The sequence below is a fragment of the Buteo buteo genome, chromosome 2 (genome assembly GCF_964188355.1).
Source record: "Buteo buteo chromosome 2, bButBut1.hap1.1, whole genome shotgun sequence".
In the NCBI taxonomy this organism is placed as follows: domain Eukaryota; kingdom Metazoa; phylum Chordata; class Aves; order Accipitriformes; family Accipitridae; genus Buteo; species Buteo buteo.
Window position 1 is genome coordinate 25408981 of NC_134172.1, and position 22896 is coordinate 25431876.

At 38.8% G+C, this 22896-nt stretch overlaps 1 protein-coding gene across 3 annotated transcripts in view; it reads left to right on the forward strand.

Moving 5' to 3' along the window:
* Positions 1-20607, forward strand: part of STEAP2 (STEAP2 metalloreductase) — a 37448-nt gene extending 16841 nt beyond the window's left edge. The window contains exons 1-6 of one of the 3 annotated variants that reach the window (XM_075048824.1): positions 1114-1166; positions 1573-1713; positions 4793-5314; positions 6966-7493; positions 9123-9287; positions 15315-20607. In XM_075048824.1, coding sequence (XP_074904925.1) covers positions 4823-5314; positions 6966-7493; positions 9123-9287; positions 15315-15599 — 1470 coding nt within the window. In that variant the 5' untranslated portion in view covers positions 1114-1166; positions 1573-1713; positions 4793-4822 and the 3' untranslated portion in view covers positions 15600-20607. Of the gene's footprint in view, positions 1-1113; positions 1167-1572; positions 1714-4792; positions 5315-6965; positions 7494-9122; positions 9288-15314 lie in introns of those variants that run through there. The other 2 variants (XM_075048842.1, XM_075048833.1) reach the window with 2 other exon arrangements.
* Positions 20608-22896: the final 2289 nt, after the last annotated feature.

Below are 22896 nucleotides of genomic sequence, written 5' to 3' on the forward strand. Positions count from 1 at the left end.
AGACATACATCATTATACGTGTTGGTCAGTTTTAAATGTGTTCAACACAAAGGGTTGAGGGTTACACATTGTCATATATACAGCACAGCCTAATGAAAGATGGAATTTATTTGGTAAACCAGAAAATATTAAAATCAGAAGCTTCACATTTTCACAAAAAAAGCTCCATTTATTTTCAGCTGGAAATTTCCTTGGCCAAGCAATGTAGAGTTCAGATCTTGAGGTTTAGCTTCGCTTTTACGCGGTTGAACCCTGTATGCCCTCTCATTTTGTTTAACACTGAAATCAGAGCACAACTGCCACCTGCGCAGAGTACACTGGGTGCACAGCAAACGTGGGGAGCAACCTCCCCACTATCCACACCCAGAGAAGCTGGCCTGGGCCGCAGGGACATCCAACACCACCTCGGAATAAATTTTTCACGATGAGGGTGGTGAAACACTGGCACAGGTTGCCCAGAGAGGTGGTAGATGCCCCATCCCTGGATACATTCAAGGTCAGGTTGGACGGGGCTCTGATCTAGTTGAAGATGTCCCTGCTCATTGCAGGAGGGTTGGACTAAAGGGTCTTTAAAGGTCCCTTCCAACCCAGAGTATTCTGATTCTATGACTCTATGATTCCCCACCTGCCGCCAGCACCAGCTGAAAGCCAGCAGCACCCTTCAGCCAGGAGAGAATAAGGAAAAGCAGCCGGAGGAGGGTTGCCACTGAAGAACAAACCAGGGCCGGAGCAGCCGAGACAGGGCCGGGCCCGGGGGGGAGAGGCACGTTTCCCCTCAGGGCCGGTGAGCTCGCCCAGGGACCGGCGAGGTCCCCGCGCCGTGTCGGGGGACCCTGCGTCTGGGTCTGCGTGTGCTTGGGGCGTTGCGGAGGCCTGAGGGGTTTGTGGCCGGGGGCCGGGGCCGAGGGCACCCCGGGGCCGGCCGCGGCCCTCTCTTTCCCCACACGCCGCCGACCCCCGGCGCTGTCACCCCGCCGCCGCCCCAGTCCCGGCGGGAGCGCGCCGCCGCCCTCCCGGCCGCGGTGGTGTCGGCGGCGGAGCGGCCGCAGGGGGCGGGTCGCAGCGGCAAGACAGGCGCCGCCTTCCCGCCTGCCCGCCCGCCTCTGCGGGGCCGGAGTCTGAGGACGAGAAGCGGCGACGCTGGTCCTCCTGGCGGGCGGGAGGAGGTGAGCGGCACCGGGGCCGGGGCGGGAGGTGGCTCCATCCCCTCCGGGCGCCTCCTCGGGCCAGCCGTGCCCGCCGTCGCCCCGCGGGGGTTTCCCCGCTGCCCATCGCTGTGGCGGCGGACTCCCGCCGCGGCTGCCCCCGTCTCCGGGCAGGCTCCGGCGGGCCTGGCGGTGTCGGGGGGCCCCCCGGAGCGGGTCGGGCAGCGGGGCTGAGCGCGGCCCGGCCCCCGGCAGCCGCGAGGAGCTCCCCGATGCCCGGCGGCGGCGCGGAGCCGGGGTGCCTCCGCCCCGCGGCGGCCGGGCCTGGCAGCGGCTGTCCCCGCTCTGCCCGGGGCGGGCGGCCGGGGCGGCGACCGGCCAGGCGGTAGGGTCGCCGCTCCCGTCACGGGCGATGTTGTCGTTGCAGCTGGAGATGCCGGCCAGGACCTGGGCCCCGCCGAGCTCCTCTGGGGTGGACAGCCGCGTCGCGCAGCCGCCCGCTAGCCTGCCGAGGGGGCCCCGGCCTGCACCCCGCGCCCAGCCAGCCCCTCGCCTCAGCCCTCGCCCCGTAAGTTCCCGCCCGAGCGGGTGGTCACAGATTCAGTGACTGCCCGGCTCTCTGTTTGTTTTTCGTCTCCAGTAGTTATTTTTCGAAGAGCAGTTTTTCACATCTGTGTCACCTTCTGGCTGACGTAGCTCTGTAGTGTTTTCTTAGCTTATCTAAGGGCAAATGTCAAGTTTATGTCACTTCTACTATTTTTTATATCTGTGAAGCCAGGTGTTTTGTAAAAGGAGGTTGGTTTTGTTGCAGTCTGTTCCTGAACAACCCGCCTTAGCTACTTCTTATCATCTGCTTCCCATCTGTTTACTAATTGATTGCTCAGTAACTTGATGTAAAATCTGTCCAGAGGCTGAAGATAGGCTAACAAGTCTTTGCTTTCCTCAGTCCTCCTCCTCCCTTCTTTTAGCGGTATGTGCTAGTCTGCTTCTCTTGTCCTCTCTGAGTTCCCAAGATGTCACTTCGATCAGCATTTTAAGCATCAAGGGTGGATTTCATAAGTGTCTGCTGACTTGAAAATCTTTATCTTATCTTTAACTTTATCCTTTATACTTAACTTACTTTTTTCCACTTTGACCTCACCTTCTGTCTCCCCATAAAAGGAATTTCATTAAATATCTCTTCACTGTTAACCTTTCTGCTGAGGGCTGGAATAAAGAAGACACTTAACACTTTGTCCTACTTTGCGTCACCTATAATTTTTTCCTTTTCCTCCTAATTTATAAACTTTGCCTTCTGTCTTTTATTGTATTTATGAAACCTTTACTTGTTATCCTTTATGTCCTTCACCGTTGCTGTTCTGATATGTCTCTTTATACTGTCCTTAGCCATGCACACCCTCCCCCCCCCCTTTTTTTTTCTACTTTTTGTGTGATTTTTCAGGTCATTAAAGCTCTCCTGATGCAGTTATAAGAGTCTTACACACCCTCTTTCCTCTGAATTGCTATTGTGCATTTAATATAGTCCCTTTCAGTAACTGCCAGCTCTCTGATCTCTTCCATCTCTTAGATTATTTGCCCAAGAGTCATGTCTGCCTATTCCGTGATGGTTTTTTATGAAGTCTGTTAGTTTTATTCTGTTCCTCACACTCTACTTCCATTAGAACAGGCAGTGAGAAACTTTGGCCAGTGGCCCAAATTCAGCTCACCAGAATAATTCATCATGTCCAAATCCTTGATGCCCACTCTCCTAAGGATGCTTTGGACAAAAACTGAAAGTAGGCTGCAGTAGGGTTAAATGGTACTGGTAGCCCATTTCCTCATGGCAGTTCCCTTTCTATCCCAAAGTTTTGCAACACCTTCACATCACGTGGCATGAACTGAAATGGGCCTCTGTAATCACATGGTGAAAGCATACATGTTCTGTCATATCCAGTTGATGTATATCTCTCATCTGATCAAAATACAGCTATTTTCATTATGTTCCTGGATGTGTGCCCAGCATGGTACAGGAAATACTGGTATTTTGGTCATGTGTTAGATACGTTTCAGGTTATGTGGTAAGAAAGAAATGTTTTTTCAGTGCATGCATAAAAATCTATATGGGCTGCCTCTGCCAGAAAGATCACTGTTAGAATCTTTCTTAGAATACTGATCTTATGGTCACTTTCACATATTGTCCATCGTTAGAGTCTCAGTCCAGTTTCAGTGAGTTCTTCTGTTCTAGTCAAAGCTGAAATGAAAAGTGTCCATTCTTGTACTAGCTTCCTCCAATTTCTGAAACACAATGCTACTTTTAACTGTGGGAGGTTGTTCACCACACATCCTGTATTCCTAGCTGATGGCTGGGTAAGGTCCCCCACTTCTGATTAGTTACCATCATATCAGCTCTTGGATGGTGGCTCAGGAAGAGGTTCATTCAGCTCCTCCTTTCTGTGTGGTCTGTTGTTGATTGCTCCCAAGACCGCAACCTCATGGTTTCTCTTTGCTCCTTCTTAGCCTGCCTTTCCTCATTGCTTCCTTCATTTTCAGAACTCACTGCTGTTTTACAGTACAGAACCACTTTGGTCATAACTGTGGTTTTATGTGAAGACTTCCCTCCTGGGGCTTGTTTTGTTGGTTTTTTATGTCTTTTTGTCTTTGTTACAGTTTTACTGCAGTTCTGTGACCTCTTCTCTCCAAAGATATAGCAATATTTCTTTTAATTTTCCATGAGCCTTAGCCCCTGTTCTTCTTCAAAGCTTCCCTTACTGCACTGAATTTGAGTCCTAAAACTCTCTTCCCTTTTATTATTGCATGAAATCTATCTCTTCCTGTTGTGGAATGCTGTCCCATGTATTTGTCTCCAGGATTTATCTTCTCTACCTGGTCAGAAATTTCTGTAAAGCATATTTGTGACCCATGGCCTTGAATCCTTTACCCTTGCACCCACAGTTAATCCTTATACATCCATGGCCAGACCTAGCAGTATGACCTAGCAGTGTCATTAGTGATTTCATTAATAAGTCTTGACAAATTTCCCTTGTTGTCTTTGCCATTGGATCCATGTGGTCACGAATCCATTTCCCACACTGACAGGTGAGTGTGTCGGATGTCTGTCATGGTGGTAGCCATGACATTTGCAGCTTTGAGACTTTTGCATCCCTTCCTTCCTGGCCAATATAGGATACCACGGTAATAATCTGCCTAAGCTTTTAATGGCATTCAGCTTCCATGAACTCACTGTCCTATGCCAGCCACAGGCCAGCTATCTCTACCTTCTAATATTTTCCGTAATTACCCAGTTTTTCTTACATGTTTCTTCTCATTATTCCATTGACCATTAGTTTCAGGAGCACAAGCTTATCTTGTGGTCCAATATTCCAGGGCAGTAGAAGATAGGGAATAGGAGAAGATGGAAAAAATTATCATTTAATTCTGTAACTGTATTATTGAAGTATTTTATGTTTCTCCTTGTATTAGTGACTCATTGCAAGACAACATTGATTAGCACATACTTTATTAAGGAGAAAATATAACAAGAAACTTAGAACCACAGATTTTTTCTCCCAGAGGTGTTTATAGATTCTGATGTCTCCTAAAATTGTATGATGCTGCATTTTTCCTTCTGTTGTTTTCTCTTTTTTCTCTTCCCCCCCATCCCCCCAAAGAAATCGTTGTAGGTTTGGTGTCTTGGAAGTATGGAATCAATCTCTATGATGGGAAGTCCTAAGAACCTCAATGAAACTTTTCTACCAAATGTTGCCAATGGCATCAAGGATGCCAGTAAGATCACAATAGGCATCATTGGAAGTGGAGACTTTGCTAAGTCATTGACGATTAGACTTATCAGATGCGGGTACGATGTGGTTGTAGGAAGCAGAAACCCTAAACTTGCTGCTGAGTTCTTTCCCCATGTGGTTGATGTCACTCACCATGAAGATGCAGTAACAAAAACAAACATAATTTTTGTAGCCATACACAGAGAACATTACGCCTCTTTGTGGGACCTCAAACATTTACTCACTGGTAAAATTCTGATTGATGTCAGCAATAATACAAGAGTAGACCAATATCCGGACTCCAATGCAGAGTATTTGGCATCGCTTTTCCCAGATTCCCTGATTGTCAAAGGATTCAATGTCGTTTCAGCTTGGTCACTGCAGTTAGGACCAAAGGATGCCAGCAGACAGGTAAATGTTATATTTGTATTAATTTAACTTTTTTGTAAGATGAAAATGACAGGAACTGAATGTAAGCAGCCAGAACTCATGGGATTCATCCTGCCTGACTTAACGTACCTAAAATGTTGGGCCTTTAGTTTAAGTTAAAAAACTTCCGGAGTCTAGTTTGTCCCACTGTATGGGATCTCATTGCATCCAAATTGTCCCCTGGAGTGCCTGTTTATCTTTAAAGATTGTAGAGGACATGTGGATACTAGCTTAGACTAGACAGCTGACCGTTAGATGACTACAGACAGAGGAGAAGAGTTGGGTATTAATGTCTTCTGTAGGAAATACGTTAATTTTTATCCTTATGCTCTATACAAGGATAGAGGCAGTCTTTGCCAGTATATTTTAGTTTTAGTATTGGTTTAGATGGGGTGAACTATTGAAAGAGATGCACAGAAATCTGAGGTCCTGATTCCAGGGCTCAGGAGTCAGCTGTTCTAAAAATGTTTGCATTCAACGTAACAGTGAATGAAAGAACGAAAGAAATTATCTAGCTTTTAAAATGCCCTAAGATCATAAATATGAAGAAACAGAAGGAGGCACATATGTTTCTAAGTGATCATTCATTTTATCCGGGACTGCTTGGGAACATCATGTTCAAATTCCTTTCCAGTATGTTCCCCAAATCCGTCCTGCGTATAGAAAAGGCAGCTTTATGTTTTTCATGCTTTGCTGAAGTGATACAAAGGATTTAAGCCTATGCAAGAACCCAGTCCTTCATGGCTTTATGAACTCTGAGAAATACATGAGAAATGACTTGTGTAACGTGAACACTGGAGACTAATTTGAGTTTTTTGACGCTTCAGGTAGATTTTAAATGGAATGCAATTGATACAGAATTAGCAGAATTTTAAAAATAACCATGCCATATTATTTTTACCCCCTTTCAGAATACCACTGCACTATAAGTAATTAACTCTGTCAAAACAGATCATGTTTACTCTAATGCAGATGATCAGCAAACAGTGTTTGGCAAACTATGGCCCATTGTAAATTTTAAAGGAACTTTAAAGTACTTTGTAGCAGTGCATTTCCTCCACTATGGAATAACTGGTGTTTCAAAGGAGTTCTTATTTATCTGCTAGTTTTTGTCTTTTCTGTTAAACATTCAATTTTTGCAGAAGTCTGGATTGTGAAATTAAGCTAAAATTGTTATACATGGAGAGATTACACAGTTCTCTGCTTTTCATTCTGTTTATACTACAGTCATCATTCAAGATTCCTGTATTTTTGAGAGACTCGTGATTTTCTGAAATGCTTTTAGCCATTGTTTCAAGTTCAATCTAGTCCTGCAGACATTTCACTGTGGGAGGTTTCAGTATGCAGATTACCAGGGCATCCCACAGTCAACTCATTATTAACTCCCAAGAAAAAGCCAATTTTGTTTTGGTTATTCTGTTGCTAAATCAGTGTGCATATTGTCACTTTGGCTGCATTTGTGTGTGGTTTCATTCTCATCTTGGTGTTATAAGCTGGAATAACACTGTACAGTTTTAGCAGTAGTGGTTTTGACCTGGAGGCCCTTAAGGGGTTTTTGTGGTGGTGGTTTTTTATTTTTAACCATTGAGTCTCTTTCTCTGACTGCAGACAATTCACTTGACTTTCCCAACAGGTCTATATATGCAGTAACAATGTTCAGGCTCGCCATCAAGTTATTGAGCTTGCCCGTCAGCTCAGTTTTATTCCTATTGATTTGGGGGCATTGTCATCTTCAAGGGAGATTGAAAACTTACCTCTGCGACTGTTCACACTGTGGAAAGGGCCTGTAGTGATTGCCATTAGCCTGGCAACGTTTTTCTTCATTTATTCCTTCATCAGAGATGTAATCCATCCATATGTGAGAAATCAGCAGACTGACTTTTACAAGATCCCCATTGAGATCGTGAACAAGACTCTACCAATTGTTGCTATCACTTTACTTTCTCTAGTGTATTTATCAGGACTTACTGCAGCTGCTTACCAGCTTTACTATGGTACTAAGTATAGGCGATTTCCACCTTGGCTGGACAACTGGCTCCAGTGTCGAAAGCAGCTTGGACTGCTCAGTTTTTTCTTTGCAACAGTGCATGTGGCATATAGCCTCTGCTTACCTATGAGGAGATCGGAGCGATACTTGTTCCTCAATATGGCATATCAACAGGTAAGTCAATCTTAAGTTCAGTGAGTTAAAAATGCCTTGGCTGTATGTATATGGCTCATGAATACAATATATATGTTTTCTTAATCTGTTCCACTGTTTTCAGCAGAGAATGTTATGGGTTATCTTATGCTTAGCTAGTGCTGAATAAGAAGGGAGACGAAAAGAAACATCTGTGCATTGTGCTCACCTTGTGGGTCAAGCTGCAGTCATGTTTGTGTGGTAGGGGGAGTCAAGGATGTGTCCTACTTGAATCCATGATTGATAGTAATGTACACAAGGAGAATGCAGGACAGACAGGACAGGAGCAACAGCAGGAAACTTCTGAGGTATGTTCCTCTATACATAGAGAGACAACATATGGGTGAAGTATGTATATCGTGTGTTTAAAAGTGTGAAAAGTATAAGGGTAGATACTGTAATAATGCTTGCGGATGAATCTGTTTTTACAAAATGAAAATGCTGTTACTTTGTAACATTTTGGACCAGTGGTAAAAATATTTTATTCATTAAAAATTCTGTGAACATCATCTATTACAGACAATAGAGATTGACTCAGTTCCCAAGAGCAATTGATCTTGCGTAACCCTGAAACAATCTCTGACAAATCTGTCATCCTTTAGAAGAGGGTCTGATGCTTCTGTCTGTCAGTGTGGTAGCTTATTGTCACCTTTAAAGTGGCAGAAAAGCAGCATTGCCAGAAAAGAGGCATTGTCATTCAGCACATAAAATCTGCAGGAAAGAGAGGTGTGATGGAACAGAAAGAAAAGCAAACTAAGGAATCGAATCAAATGGAACAAAGTAACAGGCATTGGGTCCACAAATTCTAAAAAGGTTAGCATGAAAAATTGAACTTAAGAGAAAGGCAGGAAGAGCAAAACTGTAAAAGGCAGGAAGAAACTGTAATTGTTCACACTTAGTAAAGGACCCACTGATACTTTTACTAAGAAATTATCTTGGTTTTAATAATATTGTAAAACTCTCACTTGCTGATATTCCTAGTGAACCTCTTTCAAGACATGCCATATCACAATAGTTCACCTGGAAGTGGGAAAATAATTGAATATCCAGGCCTCTTAATTGTTAAGGACCTGAGTTATTTTTTTTCTGGTAAAGCTCTCCAAAGAGAACTATTTTGGATGTATCTGATGTCAGCAGTGAAAGAGGCAAAATAACTTGGACTCAGCATAGGGAGCTGAAGCAAAAAACAGGAAATGGTGCTAAACTATTTCTAAGTGTAACAAACTAAAACCAAGTTGGAGGTTTACCCAGTTTATGTTATAGAATTTAAGTTTCCAGGGTCTGAAGAACATGGCTACTTTTATACAGTGTACAGGAATGCACAGATTTATCTGTTTTTATAATGTAATTGTTATGAATAGTATATAATGTTACATTTTCTTTTAACAACTCATCTAAGTTTCCATGTTTAACATATTTTTAATCTAACCAGAGCCAATACCAGCAGTAAGGAAATATTTGGTTTTCTCCAAGACATGAGGAAACCTCTGAAATATTTGACCCCATTTTATAGTTGTCCTGTGACTGTAGACTTTTAGTCAGCAAAATAGCTTCTGTTGGTATTTTTAATATTCTGTAGAATAAAGTGCTTCCTTTCTGTTCTTTCATCAGGTTCACGCCAATGTTGAAAATTCTTGGAATGAGGAAGAAGTGTGGCGAATTGAAATGTATATCTCCTTTGGAATAATGAGCCTTGGATTGCTTTCTTTACTGGCAGTAACTTCCATCCCTTCAGTAAACAATGCCTTAAACTGGAGAGAGTTCAGTTTTATTCAGGTGTGTTACTTTTTAAATAAGCGGGTTTTGCTGTTTATAAGAATTCTTATGATGATTATGGTGGTGATGATGATGAACAAAAGCACTTTGCAATATGATGAGAACTTTTTTTTTCCCTCGCTCTGCTAAGTTAATGAAAAAACATAGCCTTACTCCGCAGATATATTACCATGAAGGCACGTTAAGCATTTCATGAGTGTTAGAACAGGAATTTACGTTTTACACTTCTTGGTCTTCAATAACCAACATAGCTAAGACCAAATGAGCACTAATCTATTCCTTTTCCATTGTTAGAATTTCTTGCTAAATTCAAATTAGATAAATTTGGACAAACTGATGTGTCTATAAGGTCATTTTTTATTGTGTCATATTTACTGCAGTTATTTCCACTGTAAATAAAGTCAAATAGTTCCAAATCTAAATAATTACAAACTTTAATGAATAATCTGTCAGTATTTTGAGGAATTTGATTGGGAACAAGTTGTTTGCTCTGGAGGTATATTACAGTTGATACTGCATTACATGCTGAAGGGAACTGGTAGTGGTAATTAATTATGATAATTTGTAATTTTTAGTCACAAAAAATATTGAACTACTAAAAATTTCCTTTAAGTTAATGATGATTAAAGGTACTTTGTCATTTATTACTTCTCAGGATGCAAGTAAGTTGTTCTTTATTTAGTTACTTGTCCTTCAAAAAAGTCCTCTTGCTTTATTCAATCAGAAAACAGACTTCCAGTGATCTCTCACTAAAGTAAAAGGAGTCTGCATTTCTGCACAAGCTTCACTGTACCCAGTATGCAAGTAGAACTGATAAAACATCATAATACTTACTGTCTTTTATATTTTTCTTCTACTGAAGTACAATATGTTGAAGTGAATTTGAACTTAATTTTCTCAATCTTCTCTAAGTCAGGGGGACAAAGTGGACCTATTAGCCCAACATCTCAGTGCTGGGTTTTTTTTGTCTGGGAAGAGCAGTATGTCTCTAGCTTTAGTCCTGAATCTCAGCTGATTTGCCACAATAATTGCTGAACTTGTTTTGCATCTGACAGGTGAAGAATCAGTCAGTCAGCACACTCAGACAGTTTCTTACCTCAGCACTTTCCACTGAGAACAACATAGTATTGCTTGCTCATCATAGTAAATAGTTTCATCAAAATAAAAGTCTGGCCTCTTCTAAAGAGTTTTACTGCTAAAACATACTCAGTCTTGAGTCCTACTAGGAAAATCTGAGTTTAGGATTAACAAATTTTTAACATATACGGTATAGACTATTTTTTAGCCCTGTTCCAGTAGTACAAGCCCTGAGCAGCATCACCCCTACCTACAGTGGTTCAAACAGACCTCCACCACAGTCTTCCTAATACTGTAAAGAAGTGCTGGTTGTGAATGTTTTTGCTCAGAAATCATTGCTGTCTTTGATATCGCCAATTATTTTGGAGATGCCTCCACCTTACTGAGCCTGGTTTCACAACACAGGTGTCAGCAGCCCCAAAAATTCCAGGCTTCTTGATCAAGGGAAAAGGACTTTGAGAGGAGAAGCAGTGCAGGCTCTGCTCACTCCCTCACGGTATGAATGTGGTCAGCCCTACCAGGAGCTAAGAGACCAGCAGAAAACTTGGGAGTTGCTGCAGTACAGAGCTGACCACTGTACAAAAATATCTGATTACTTCACCATGATTCAGAGAGAAACACTCATAACATCCAGATGGAGGAGCCACAGAATGAGACAGTGATGAAGAGTTTGCTCAGTAGGAGATCCTAGATGATGGAAATTTAACATGAAACTTTGCAGGCATCTTAACATGACCCAAATTTGGAGCTTACTGAGGAAAGAAACAGGGAAGAAGCTGGGGCTGATAAACTAATGCATCGGTTTTCTTAAATACCACTTCATTAATCTTCTTTTTCTCTTCTAAACATATTTGGATAAGGAACAATGGTAGACATGGGCAAGAAATATAAAAGAATTTGTATTTTGTCAGAGCAGGCATAAAAACTAACCTAAACCAACACACTGCAAACAGAAAAAGACATTTATTGAAACCAGTCCTTGAGTGTTCATGTAAAATACATGGAAATGGAGAATGTTGTCTGCAAGTAGTGCTGCACTGTGTCCTTCAGTCTTCTGAAGGAAGTTAAACTGTAAATACATAATGTAAGTATAAATGGCTCCTGCTTTTGTTTTCCAGTCTAAGAGTTCAAGTCCAAAGCACATCACGCAAAGTGGTAATGGACAGAGCAGGCTGGCTTTGAAAGCTGAGCTTTATGTTTGTTAGCAACAATCAGTGCAAATCTGCCATTTGTGTAGTAGGAAGCTGATCTTTTTGTAGACATTCCTTTTGTCTGCTAGCACAATCCTAAAGTTTTTTGGAGACAGTATTGCTAAACTTTTCTTGCACACACACTTTGAGGAAGGTCTTCCCTGCCTTGGTTCTCCCACAAGAATAGGATACTTTTCCCCCAGAGTAAAGAAGAATGAGGCCCAAGCATTTAGCAAGTTTACGGCTAAGATTCCAGTCAGAATTGCTACAGCCTGTTTATAAGTTTAGCAATATCCTGTTACTGGGGAAGTCTGAAGTATACATTGCATAAATGTAGGCCTTGGAAAATACCTTTTCTATATGTAAATTGCTTGGAATTACTCGACCATTGTGAAGGTAGAAATACCTGAAGCAGATTTGTCCCACAGCAGATCTGTGTCTCTATATATGTACATCTTCCTGGTAACATCTCAGGGATTTTTCTCCTGCATTTTTCCACTCCTTTACCATTTTTTTGTTTGCCCCAAACAATGCCAGTTTGTCCAGTTTATCAGTGGCCTTGGCTGGGAATCTCCCACATTGGCTAAAAAACTGACTTGACCAGGAAGGAAAAGAAACAAAACAGGGGAGACTTAAAAAAAAGCTAAAAGATTGGGGAGTCCATAGGAAATGTGCTTACCTATTAACTCAGCTTCCAGGAAACACAGTATTATGGAAGATAAGGAAGCAAAGCAACCAAAGTTGTTCCTCCCCTTTTCCCAGCAGCCATCCTAGAGCCTAGGCAGAGGGTTCCCAAGACTTACAACTGATATTGCTACCACTCACCAATGTGAATTTACCAGTGAAGAAAAAGTATCCCTTCTTGCTGTTTGCAAAAGTCCTCTTAAAGTGCTCTTAAAGAAGTTAGCATCCTGTGCCTCTCCTGGCCTCCCTGTGGTAACATCAATGTAAGTGATCTTCCAGCTCTTGCAAACACATTCATCCCTTTCTTTTTGTGTCTTAAGAAGCCAGGAAAGGATGACAGAAACACAACATGTATATTCCATCTGAAGCGTAATTACATTTCAGGAAATCCATTGTCTCTAATCCCTGTATTCCCTCCTCCACATGGTCCAATCTTAAACTTGTGCAGAAGAAAATAACCTTGCATACCTGAATGATAGCAGCTCTCTCACCTTTCCAGTATTAAACAGATTGCTTTCTAGCAATTAATAACTCCCACAGCACAAACATCATTTATTTCTCAAATAAATCCATAGGGGTGGTCAACTTTGGAATATGGCTTTCTGACACTACCGCTGGCCAAGATTTGTAGTATGATCCAGTGCTACCAACTGATTTTACCTTTACTGTTCAGCTGCCCAGCAGTGCCTTTTCCTGCACTAGCTTATGTCTTTTTGTCCAAGCCTGTTTCAGTCGGTTCTGAGTTTCCTCATTTTACTACTGTACAGCCATTGCTGTAGTCTTTGAACATTTGCAGATACTGAAGAATCATGTCTTTATAACAAACACAGAAGTTTTGTACTGACACAGCCTCCTGCAGTGGGGTTTTATTTAAGTAGCAGAGGCAGCCAGTCTTGCTTGTACTTCTGGAAAAGTCATTGTCAGTACCTGTGAGCTAGGATAAATGCTCTTAATGGAACTTTCTAGTGCAGATATGCCTTGACTAAACAAGCCAAAGACTGCAGAATGCTAAGTTGTGTGGAGGACATCCTCTTTCTAGCTAAGCAGTGTTATTACTGTTAAAAGTACAGCACAGAAATACAGCAATTAAGGGCCTGGTAGAAAGAAATACCATCAGTAGCTGACAGAAGCTCCTATAGGACTGTCTTTGTTAGATTTTTAGATGAGTGGTTGAAACGGTCCAGTACATACTAGCACATGCCCTACCAACACTTCAAAGAATCATATGGCAACTTTCAACAGGGCAAAAAAAAGAACTTAATAGAGGTTCATCATAAGTTTTTCTTGTTCTTGTGCTGTTAGTAAAATGTAGTGATAAATGACGTACTAGTTAGTTTCCATTTTGACCATTAGATAGAAAGACATATAGAGATGTCTCAAAACTGTAGTTTGCAGATGGAATTTAAATAAGCATTAAATTTATTTTTTTTTAAATTTAGGAAGACTCTGTATAATATTTCCCTCCTGTTTCTTTTTCAAGAATTGTTATAGTACTCATCAGTAAACCTGATGAAGAAATGAGGGATATGATTCACTTGTGCCCTTTTGCCTGCTGGCAGCGATACAACAGCAGTGAATTCAGGACAGTCATACTAGCAAAAAACTGCAATAACATATTCAAACATCAGGTTTGATAGTATTTTTGCTGTCCAAATTTCTTAGCAGAACTTCTGTTCAGATACTGCATATGCCATTTTCATATCCACAGGTGGTTGTCTGATTGTTCTGTTTCTTACAGAATATTTTGAGAGCAAATTGTTCTTTTTAAAAAGAGGGTGCAGTATATCTAAAATGTACCAACATGGCTCTGAAACCATTGGCAAAAAAATGCATAAATATTGGCAAGTTAAAACACATGGTACCAATCTCTAGAAATTAACAAAAGTATTTTCCTTTTTATACCATTATATCTCTACATCCTTGCAAATGGTATTAGCTCAGACATTCTCCTTTCCCTGGAAACTGGTTAATCTTGAAGTAGAAAGAATTAATTCTTTCACTATTATAGACCCTTAAGCTGCACTTTTCTTTGTGTCTCTGTTTGCTGGAATTAAACCAAACCTTGGTAGGCAGTTACCTTTCTTAATATTCATTCTCTGTTTCAATGATCTTCTACAGAAGTTTCCCAACCAAGTTAGTCATTACATTAGTTTTGGCCAAAAAAGAGGTTTTCTTCATTTGATCACCACCAGAATTCAAAGCATAGTAGTCTTTTTTTTACCATGGTTTGGGAAAGTCAACATTAATACATTTAACTCAAGTCTGCAGAGCAATACAACTATAGAGTTCTTAAAATGGCAGATTCGCAGAAACAGTGAATGGCCCCTATTAGCACTACCTTCTGTGGCATGCTCTAGATTACATGATGAGAGGTCTTCTGCAGGGTGCTGTGGGAACCTTCTACTTCACATTTCATCTGGCACTACCTGTTCAAGACAAACTGCATCATTGCCTTGTGCCCTTATGTCCAAGTCCTGCAGTCCAGACATTCCCATTAATCAGTAGGCAACAGCTGATGGAGGAAGGTAGGGGATGGTTTATGCTAACTTCAGACAAGTGGATGTAGGCCACTGTGAGGAAGAAGCAAACTGCACCTCTCAGAGTGATAAAAATCTGGAGTGCTAGGCCCAGGTCTCTTCCAGCAGAACTGCATTGTTCCATAATCATGAATTGTGGAAGTGATCTAGCCTCATAGTTAAGAAACAGGGAACTTACTTAAATTCCAGTCACAACTGATGTTGTTCCAGTAACTTCACTGGGATTGTTCCCTATTCACATACATATCCTGAAGTTGACTTCCAGTACTTAGAATTTGGGCAAACATAATCTTCATTTCAGCTTTGACTAAGGCCTGTAGATGCTAGCAGAGACATGTTGTAAATCAGTGTTCATTTCAGTCTGTAGTTTTCAGAACATGTGAACTTAAAACCACGTATTGCTAATTTTAAATAGTGTATAGGTAAGAGATTTTAACATGATGTCTAATAGAAATGTTAAAGTAATGGATTAGAGCTGTTGGATGAAGGACCAAGTACTATTATCTCTTCTTTTTTCCCTGTTTTCTCTTTTTTCAAAGTCTACACTTGGATACGTTGCTCTGCTCATAAGTACTTTCCATGTGCTGATTTATGGATGGAAAAGAGCTTTTGAAGAAGAGTATTACAGATTTTATACACCACCAAATTTTGTTCTTGCCCTTGTTCTGCCTTCCATTGTAATTCTAGGTAAGATCATTTTACTTTTGCCATGTGTAAGTAGGAAACTGAGGAGAATTCGAAGAGGATGGGAGAAAAGCCATGTTATAGAAGAAGCAAGTGGGTCTGTTCCACATCTCTCCCCAGAAAGGATAACTGTGATGTGATGATAGACTAATATTTGTTTAGCACTGTCGTAGATGTTTTGTTTGGGTTTTTTTTTTGTCATAAACTTGTATTTTTAGGAGTTTAGTTAAGTATGAGTAAAGTCACTATGGACTTGCTTGGCATATAGTACAAGCTCTCAACCAAACTAAGAGAGATTCATTACTGAAGACTACTACTTCAGATAACTACAAAAATATTTTTGTTTTGAATTACAGAGGGCAGATAATTATGAAATCAGAATTTTTTAATGCTCCTTTGCACAGTTATATCACAACAGTATTTTATTATAACGATGCTTTCCAGATATTTCTTTGACTTAGAGCATATGTGTCAGAGTGCTATTTATTAATACCACATTTTCTGGGCAGTGTTTCTTTTTTTTTTAACTCTGGTTTTAACCACACTTCTGGGTTGGTGAGTTCAGAATATATACTAATAGAGTTAATAATTTAGGAAATAATCAGGTTTTGAAACAACTTAAATTAATTTGTAATAATGTATTGCACATGTACAGTATATGTATTTTCGTGTGGTTTTACACTATTCCATGATTTTAATATGCAAAACCAGTTTCAATTATGGTGTAATTGTAGATCTTGTAAGCAAATGGTATTGTACTGGCAGGGTCATTTTTTTCAGTCTCACATAGGATTTTAGACATTTGGCATCTCTTTATTTCCATACATCATACAATGAAAATACAAAATAGTGTTATACATCTATAGAAAGACTTGCAGGTATGTGTGCAAGCAACTAGGTTTTGATTCTAGAATGATTTTGAAATATCAGGAAATATTTTAAAACAAAAAAAAAAAAGCTGAGAAATCTGCAACAATAAAAATCCATTTTCATGGTGAACCTTCCAATATGTTGATACAGCAGGGAAGCATCACAATACTCATGTATTTCTGTAAGTTTCTACACTGGACTTTCAGTTATTATATGTGAATTTCCCAGAGTCTGTCTTAAATTCTTAGTATCTTTTTGTGCAAATCCAATCTTCTATTTTTATATAAAAGTCTTACTTTTACAACAAGTGTCTCTGGGATATGCCTGAATTTTTGAGAAACAAAATTATTATTCTTATACTTAAAAATTAATTCATCTCCAAAACTAGACGTTTGCATTTCCTGTGGGATTCAAAAGAACATCCACAATTATTTATTACTACTGCTTTGTCAGGTTCTACTCTTCTCTAACAAAATAGCTGAACTCAACTCATACCTTCAGGCTACTCCTGTTTAATTAGCAAAACCTTTATTTCAGTGAATCAGAATGTGTATTTGATCCTGATTTTCTTTACTCGTATGAAATTACATTTTCTTATCTATATTTGCACTGTTCAGGATCTCTGACTTTCTCAGCTGAACCTTCACTTATAATTTACTACTTTGCAAGAATTTGTCATTCATGTGATACATCAGAAATATACAGTACTTAAGCTTGAATTTATCCTTAAACTTCATTAGTCCTGTAAATCTCATTATCTGTTTGTGGTGAAACCAACAGCTCCACAGAACAGGAAGAATCTAGAATCAAGCTGCCCCCAGTTACACCAACCTAAATCTAAAGAGTTCATGGTAGTTGTTCTTAATTTTATTTCAAATTTAAAAAATTACAACAATTTAATTTTCATTGTAGTATCCATATTCCCCAAACTTATATTTGGGTTGTATATTCTGGGTTTGTTGCAAATCAAAAGACAGTTGAACTATCTTTCATTTTAAGCATGTTCAAATCTAGAGATGAAAAATAAAATATTTGCATGATTTTTTTCCAAAATTAAAGCATTTTTATATGTCTTTAAACATGTTTTGTATCGAATGAGAGGTTAGTGAATTCTTTTTGAAAATGGAGATTTGTGAAAACATTTTTTTTAAAAAAAAATTCAACTGTATTTCATGCATATCAACAGAAATTTGAGAAGTTTTTTTCAGTTCACAAATTTTCAATTTCAAATAGTTGGAAAATGCATGTTTATCCTCCTTTTTAAGCGGGGGGGAAGCAATTGGAAAGAGAAAATTCATTTTATTTCACTATTTTTTTGAAAAGTAAATGATAATAACAGCTATAATTGGTCAGACTAAGGTCTTTGAGAGTTGTCTCCCAATAGCTGACAATTGGCAGATGCTTCCAAAAAGAGGGCATGTGTCCAGTGATTCTTCTTCTGACATAACCTCTCAGCCTCTTGGAAATCAATAATTTAGGACTTATTTGAGAGAGGTGCTGCCTCTGGACTATTGTATTTAATAACTACTTCTTTCAAAAATTTATCTAACTGTCTTGGAAATTTGAAACTTCCCCAGTTTTTTACAGGAAAAGAAAGAAAAAGATGGAAGAGAAAAAAAAAAGTTTAATAAATCTATCAAATTAATTTTAAAAGTTTGCATTCTTTCTTTTTTCCAGAAATAAATCACTTAGTTTCAAGGTACTACTTTTACTGTCCCTCCTGCAATATGCAGCTATTTCAGTGATGCTTATGGTGATACACAAGCACAATACTATTTTATCAAACATTCTAGACATTAAGTGAAAAACCTGTCATTGTTGGAGATAGACAGGAGCCTAAACTAGTACGAATGAGATTTGCACGTAAAAAAGAAGAACAAGTGACAATTAAAATTTCTAACTTACTTTGCCTGTCTGCAAATTCATTCCAATACAGACAGCTGTATATTTCTTGAAAGGCTTGCAGAATTACAGGTAACTGAATTTCCTGGCCTGTTTCCTATTCCATTATTGCAGAGGGAAACCACACAAAGCTTAGGCATTTGTGCTTCAATCCTTTAAATAAAATTAATTTTTAAAATCTTAGAATACACAAAGTCTTGGAGAATTTTAATGGGATAAATACCACACTACATTCTACCCCAGTCCTGTGCACAAAACCTGATTGAAATCACTAGAATGGGATGGTATAACTGAGAGCAGAATTTCATACCTCTGAACAAATTTAGGGCAGAAACCATTACTGTTGACAATCTGTTTACATTTCAAAATCAAATACGCTGCTATTATTTTATAGTAATTCTACACTTCTGTAGAGTAGGTAATTAACATACATGTTCCCTACAACTATCTAATTCATTTGATGCAATAGCAATGAAGTTGCAGAACTAAGATACTGTACTAATTGAATATTACTGTCAAAGTCCATGTATTTTGCACTGTAATGCAACCACTCACAGTATATATGGAAATATATTGGCCCTCTTTCCTATGCAAAAAGTCATTTCATCATTAAATTTCTTCAAGAACATTAAACTCTTAAATTTTGAACTGCCAAAGGTGTCTGGAGAGAATAATGATGTGTTGTTCCCTTTTCCAAACTGTGTGTATAGAAAATTAAAAATATGTTTTGATTTTATAAGTTAATTGAAACGTTGAAATATTAAAGTATTAATAAATAGATGATATTTTTAGATCAAATATATGAAGACACTTTGTTAAATATTTGTGCTACAAAAAGACATATGGTTTCCCATTAGGCCATGTATTTACTCCTAACTGAAATGGCAAGTTGACTTGTGATTTAGTAGTTTGTAGTGTTCGTTAAAGACCAATTCACTCTAACAAGACACTGTAAGTCTGAAAGTAAAATGTCACTCATGCATTTACTATACATTATATATCAGATCATGCATATGTTTAGTCACATAAGAAATCTTTATTCATGTAATCAAACACATTGATTTCTATAGAAGAACTCACATTAGGACTTCTCATTGGAAACAGACCTGAGGCTAAAAGTTTAGTTTTGATTGCCTAATTATAAACAACTAAATTCATTTAGACGTCTTAGTTACTTAGGAGAATAAATACATAATATGAAGGCTAGCCTGCTATAAAAATATTTTTGTGTGGCTTTATATAAATTGCTTACTGCCTATGAAAAATGAATAATGAAGTAAACTTAATTTCTCTTTGTTACTGTTCAGTAAAAAAAAAATAGTGCTTAATATGTAACACAGAACTGTACACATCATATTAGAAAATTGAGACCTCTGTATTTAGCAACAGGTTATTCATTTTCTATGGATATTAAGGTATTCTTTCTTAACATTGTCTAAAATACAGCTCTATTACAGGTTCCATATGTGTCTTTAATTTTATCTTACAATTCTATTAACTGTGGCAACTATGTACAAGTTAATTAAGTAGCCATGTTCTTGAATTATTTAGAGATTAATTATTTTGTAATTGTTTTGCAAGTTCTTTGCATATCTACCTTGCGGTAATGGTTACTGTGAATTGGTGCCACGTTTAACTTTTTGTTCCAACATTGTGCATTATATGATGTGCCAACATGAGAAAATACATTTGTATTTTTATTTGGCATTAATTGCCTATAAAATAGTGTGTCTCTGTGTGTGTGTCTATATGTTATTAGCTATACTTGCTGCCCACCTAGCACTAAGGGAAATTATTAATTAATGTAAGGCAATGAGTTTCCAAGAGGCTATAAATTTCACAGGTATGAATATAGTTAGTTTTCTCTGAATGTGAAGATTTCCTCTGAAAGTTAGATGTATCAGGTGCATAAAAATTAGATTGAGTTTTTCAGTATAATATTTTCATATATGCAGTGGTAATAGATGCATACGCATAGTTCCTTTCAGACGGTGCATCTCCTAATACACGAGTTTTTGATTTCTTAGCTGTTCATCCTGTAGTATTTTCTATCAATGTAATGAGTAATGTTGCAGTACTGATATTGTATCATTATATGATACTGATTGAATTAATTAGATTACAGCCTTTAAAATCAGTGACACATTGAACTGACTTGAACAATGATCTCTGTCATTATATATTGTTTCTCATGCCTCGCTGGCAGTGTCTTGCAGTAAGCATAGTACGTCTCCCATGTGCAATATTCTCTTTGTAGTTGTGTTTGTCAGTTTGTGCTGTCTCTCTGAACAGGGCTATTATGAATTATTAGTAATGCTTTTATCTATTTTTCCATAGACTGTGTTTTACACAAAAATCAATAAAAAGTCAATGTCACATGTTTGGCTTTTTCTTCTGTGCTTATGTATAATAAATTTTAGCTTGCTTTTCTTTATAATACATGTGCGCTCTGTTAAACATTTTCTCTGAGAGGTAGAACTTGAATGTGAGTTGATAAAAAAATTCTAAAGGGCAATTTGTTTCTTTTGCAATGGCTGGATAACACATATTTCACACAGACACACTGGAAAGCTATATCCTCTATCCTACTGTAAAGTACTCTCCATGTTTTCAGAACACAGGGAGCACCACAGTACTGTCAGCATATATTCAGTCCACTTTTCATTGAACAAACAAAAAGTTTGGCAAAAGTTAGACTGCTAGGCATGAGTAAGTTTGCCAGGTGGAGACACTCTTCCTGTTTGGTTGTGTGTGTAAGAAAGCATTACTGTTTAAATGAGAAAAACACGTGAACCACTTTGCGATCCTTCATTGGGAAATACATAACTTTTTTTCCATAGAGGCTTATGCCAACATAAGAGGAAAGAGGAAAAGAATACATGAGAGGTGAAGTCCTGCTTGACTAGAGGTCAGCACTATATGAGTCAGTGAAGCTGGCAGGAATCGCATTGCTTTCACATTAAGTTACATAGTCTTCCTGGATTACCAAATGGAATTTAGGTATTTTTAAAATCAAAATATTTAATATCTATTTGTGCCATGCCTGATATAACAGTAATGTTTTGGTCCTTGAAGTCTGTCTTTTCTTAGCTTTTTTAAAAATCTCACCCTGTTTCTCTATATCACAGTGCTTGTTTTACTGAGTGTTGATACTATGCTAGCAACTGGGGCCCCGAACGTCCACCTTTGTCCAGCTGTACCTTGTACTGTACAAAAGTGTAAGTTCTGTCTACTGTGACTTACTGCATTTCCTTACAATAATAAAAGATCAGCATGAAAGTCCCCCGCAAATCCATACCACGCAATGACTCGAACACTGTATTTTAATAGTATAGGCAGGTAAATCCAGATGTTAGAAGCTCTGTTGTCTTTACAGGTTTAAGGTTGAGTCTACTGCCAGCCACTTCACTGTTCTTTTCTTTTTTCTGTGGATATCAAACACAGGAGGACTGGCAGGACAGTTCCGCACTTTCCTGTTCCTATGCCCCTCCTTCTTTTTACTCTTCCTACTGATCAAAAGAAGAAATGACAATGAAAAGGAAGACAAGGAGTTAACAGACTGATTCTTAGAAAGACTCTGATTTCTATACTATAAACTGCTCAGTGTCCTATTTGATAAACAGTGCAGATGGCTTTGGAAAAAGTCTGCAGGTTCAATACAGCCAAGAAAACGACATCACTTGGCTAGGGCTGAAGACCCCCACTGCAGCACATGAAAGGTGCATCTGTACTGAATAATAGTCCTTCAGGAGCTTGCAACCTCATTTGTAAGATAGCAGATAGAGAGGTAGAGGAAATAATTCACTTAGCAAAGTCAACAGGAGATTAATGGCAGACCTCATATGGAACCTCGATCTTCTAATGTACAGCTGTGTCCTACACATTCGACTACACAGTCCTGTAGTTTTATGAAATTTAACTTTACCTCAAGAATACAGTTTGCTGAAATGTCTCTTCACACCAAAAGAGTTTGTCCTCAGTCAAAACAGAAATCCTCTCTACATCAAGTCTACTTTTTAAACATATTTCTTAGCATTTGTAAGACTTCACATTTAATACTTGTGAATTAATACTCTCAGAAGTAAGGTACTGTAGCCTTAATGTCTTGAATGTTATTTATTACCAGTGGAAGAGGTAGATGTGATAAAAATACAATGTAAGCCTGTCCAGGGGTAGAAAACTGTTAAGTAAATATTTTCACTGTTGATTGCAGGTTTTTGAGGGTGGACATTTGCCATTTGCCAAGGGCAGCAGAATCGCTGTAGTCAGACTTGCACAGTGTAGCTTTCATCCCAATTTTTAAAAGCTTCTTTTATGAAGAAGGTGCACAGTGAGCAAATGGAGCTTTGCAATATGATCTTTGGAACAGTCAGCCAACAAATGGCATGTGACCTAAGCTTATAATTTACAGACCAAGTTGCCCAATTTAGGTACGTTCTTTATACATTTGTCATTCAAAACACAAGCAACAGGACTTAAAACCACTTAAGCCACAGTAAAAGTAAATTTTAGCACTTTTTTTTTCATAAGCTTAAAAACTTTGAATACATACAACTTCAGTAAGTATCTCGGCACCAAGTAAAAAATTATATAATCCAGTTTGTTCAGCGCTAACTGCTTCCAGACCTATAAGCATTGTCATTACAATTCATCTCAAATGCTTAA